General features: G+C 42.2%; 1 protein-coding gene across 1 annotated transcript in view; it reads left to right on the top strand.

Moving 5' to 3' along the window:
- CACNA1D (calcium voltage-gated channel subunit alpha1 D) overlaps positions 1–3804 on the top strand; it is a 198348-nt gene that overhangs the window by 939 nt on the left and 193605 nt on the right. Inside the window, exon 2 of the mRNA XM_035894713.1 lies at positions 1101–1419. Within this exon, the coding sequence (XP_035750606.1) occupies positions 1101–1419 (319 nt within the window). The remainder of the gene's footprint in view (positions 1–1100; positions 1420–3804) is intronic.

Here is a 3804-nt window from a genome sequence, read left to right as displayed (position 1 = left end):
CGCATCCACGCATGTTCGCGGCTCTCGCGTCTTTCTCGTTGTCTGTTTCCCCCCGTGCAGAACAGGAGGGGATGTGCTCTCCGTGGCTCTCCCCTGTCTGACGAGCAGCGATCGCTGGGGAGCTGTTTTCCTCTCCTGCCTGGGTAGATCCGTTTCACAGTCATCCCGCCCGCCAGCCCTAATTCCCAGCACATATATTGTGCGGTTCCTCCATTTTTATTATTTTTTTTTTTTCCCCCCTCACCCAGGCATCTTCAAGTTTTGAATTTCACTTAGGAGTCTCTCCTTCCTACAGGTGCATGTAGGAGTAGACTCTGTTGCTTTAGTTAAGAGCTCGCGAGGAAAGATCCTTGCGAGGAGGTGGTGTTTTGCCGCCTTTGCTGTCATCTGGGTAAAGAGGACTTTATTGTTATTTGGAAGGTGCAGTTTATTTTGTAAATCCTCGTGAAAAAGCAAAACCAAACCCCATCCCTTTACAGTGGTTTCAGGGTTGTAATTTCTAGTGTGAAAGATACCAGTGCTTTATGAACATGTTTACCAGCAGGCAATACTGGATTTTTTGCTTGTGGGAGGCATCTGTGCATTTTTCTTTGAAAATGCAGGTTAGTCAAGATTTAACTTGCTTACAGGACTTCCTCCCCCTCGCCCCCATGGTGTTGGTTATTCTTAATTGAACAATGTGTAAGTATTTTAAACCACTACTTCTTTGACCAAAATGAAGTGAGAAAATAGTAAATGCTAAGGTACTACAGCAAGTTGGTCTTAAGGAGTAGCTATGTTTTATTGGATAAACATGGTGACAGAAAAGCTGCCATCCAGTTAGGAAAAAATGCAGTAAGTGGAAGAATCAAAATGTGAGGTGTTTGTGTAGTGCTTGTCTTGATGCTTGAATTAAATTTGAAGTTATAATACTGAATCCTAAGCGTTTTTTGCTACTGTTCAATCACATATATATGTATGCATACAGTTGTGCTCTGTAGTATATGTAATGGAAGCATCACACTGCCAAGAGGTCTTAAAATAACCTTTTTTGTCAGCAATATTATGACACATTTTAGCACAAAAAATTATAACCAGATATTTTTTTCTTTTGTTCACAGAGGTGAACTATGCAAGTAGCACCAGAATTCCTCTCCCTGGTGACGGACCAGCTATTCAGTCAAACAGTTCAGCACCATCCAAGCAGACTGTTCTATCTTGGCAAGCTGCAATTGATGCTGCTAGACAAGCAAAGGCTGCCCAAAATATGAGTACCACCACAGCCCAGCCGGTAGGATCTCTGTCCCAAAGAAAACGCCAGCAATATGCCAAGAGCAAAAAACAGGGTAATACGTCTAATAGTCGGCCACCCCGTGCCCTCTTCTGTTTATCCCTCAATAACCCAATACGAAGAGCCTGCATTAGTCTCGTAGAATGGAAGTATCCTTTGATGCAGTTGCATTTTTACAATCAGTTCCTTGTATTTTCTGAATGTATCAAGGGGATTGCTTTACAGCATCTATTACAGCATTACAGCTAACACATTAGTTCACTTGCACGTGTGGGTACGTTGGTTCACTTGCACGTGTAGGTATGTTGGTTCACTTGCACGTGTGGGTAACTGTCATTAATGTTGATGGTAGTTAATTTTGCTTGAATTGCTGTTAAAGATATCCTGTTAATTTGTGTCATAATGACATAGAATATCATTTTACTGAAGTAATAGCTCATAGCTGTTCCTTTTTTCTTGGAGGAGATGGGGGAACATTTTCAGAACTTTTTTGAAGTTACAAGCTTACATTATATTTCAGCAAATCTCTCTATTGCATTTGTTGCTCTTCCAAATAGAGTTGAATGGGTAGGAGTGCATCCAGCAGTGTTAACCGGGAGATGACCTAAGATGTCAAACCTGTATCTTCCATATGGCAATTCGGTGTATTGCCATTAGGGCAAGTAAGTCAGATGTAGAAATCTTTTAAAAATAGATCATTTCTCCAAGTACTAAATGTAGGGAAGACTTTTAGTTAAGCCAAGGACTTGGTCCAAGTACATACAAGTGTCTGAAATAGATTAATCTTCTGAAATTTACAACATATGCCTACCACCAAACATATTTGGAAACATACACTTCTGTAGATGGGAGGTCAGATATACTGACCTGTATTCATGATGATTTATATGCTGGGAAGGATTGCTTTATCTTTAGTTCCGTGGTTGCGTTATGGAAGTATATGGATTTCTTTGGCAGAACTGATAGCATGTTGATTTGGTATGTTATTTCATTATCAAGAAAAGGTTTGAAATAGAAAATAGTTTTGGTGAGGTATGAGGAGAAAAATGTTTGCCTGTTAGCCATGGCAACATCCCTGTAACAGGAAACAGCTGCTCAAGAGTAGATTACTGAAGTAAAACTCATTTTGCTACTTAAAATGGAACAGCCAACCTGGCAATAGGAAGTGTTACTCATTTGCAGGGCTTTTTTTCTTCAGTTCTTTGAAGATAATTCAATTGCAAATTAAAGATTCTGCTTTCATTTAAACTGGTAGAAGTCCAACTAATTTCAGTAAATTGGCCTCTCCTTGGCTTAGGTCAGTTAAATGACATTACTATGGATCTAGAATGGAATAACTCAGGGCAGAATTTGTCCCAATAGCACTACATCATAAACCAAGGTTGCCAGTCTTGCACTGGTATCATTTGTTTGTTTTGGTCTGGAGAATGCTGGGTGTTAAGATGTGTGTTGTAACTTTATTTTATACACAACATAGCAGCTGTTAATGTTGATAGGCTTTGTGAATGTCAACCCAGCCCTTGAGGTGGCAAAATTTTAGTAGGCCAACAACCACTGTTTAACAGATCTTAAAGGGCGCATGGGCTTTGTAGGAGCGTTTTTCAGGAAAAATATTTTAAACTGAAAAAAATATACTTCTGAGTATACTCAGTGCTCTTCCTCTGAGTGTATTCAGTTCTCTTCCCTCAGTCTTTTATGGGACTCTTATGGACACATCAGGAAGTTGAGCGTTGAATTGAGGAAAGGATGTCAAAAATCATAGCTAAAGCCCCAAATACTCCCTTTCCAAACTTCCGTGAATAGATTCATCTGGGTACCTCTGTGTTTGCAGTTACAAGAACATAATGAAATACTTTGGGGGGGAAAGGCAAATTAATGACAAACTGAAGGATGAATCATAGAATGTTTTGGGTTGGAAGGGACCCCTAGAGGTCATCTAGTCCAACCCCCCCCTGCAGTGAGCAGGGACACCGCTCAGATCAGGTTGCTCAGAGCCCCATCCAACCTGGCCTTGAATGCTTCCATGGATGGGGCCTCTGCTACCTCTCTGGGCAACCTGTGCCAGTGTTTCACCACCTCATTGTAAAGAATTTCTTCCTTCTATCTAGTCTAAACCTACCCTGGTTTAGTTTAAAACCATTACCCCTTGTCCTGACACAGCTGGCCCTACTAAAAAGATTGTCCTCATCTTTCCTATAGGCCCCCTTTAGGTACTGAAAGGCTGCAATCAGGTCTCCCCGCAGCCTTCTCTTCTCCAGGCTGAACAAGCCCAACTCCCTCAGCCTGTCCTCATAGGAGAGGTGCTCCAGCCCTCAGATCATTTTTGTAGCCCTCCTCTGGACCTGCTCCAACACTTCCATGTCCTTCTTGTGTTGAGGGCTCCAGAGCTGGGTGCAGTACTCCAGGTGAGGCCTCACCAGAGCAGAGTAGAGGGGCAGAATCACCTCCCTCAACCTGCTGGTCATGCTTCTCCTGATGCAGCCCAGAGTACGGTTGGCCTTCTGGGCTGCCAGCGCACATTGCCGGCTCATGTC

This window comes from Egretta garzetta, unplaced genomic scaffold, assembly GCF_000687185.1.
Source record: "Egretta garzetta isolate BGI_Z169 unplaced genomic scaffold, ASM68718v1 scaffold215, whole genome shotgun sequence".
Taxonomy (NCBI): domain Eukaryota; kingdom Metazoa; phylum Chordata; class Aves; order Pelecaniformes; family Ardeidae; genus Egretta; species Egretta garzetta.
Note: the sequence above shows the minus strand (reverse complement) of the source record. Positions and strands in the feature narration are given on the sequence as shown.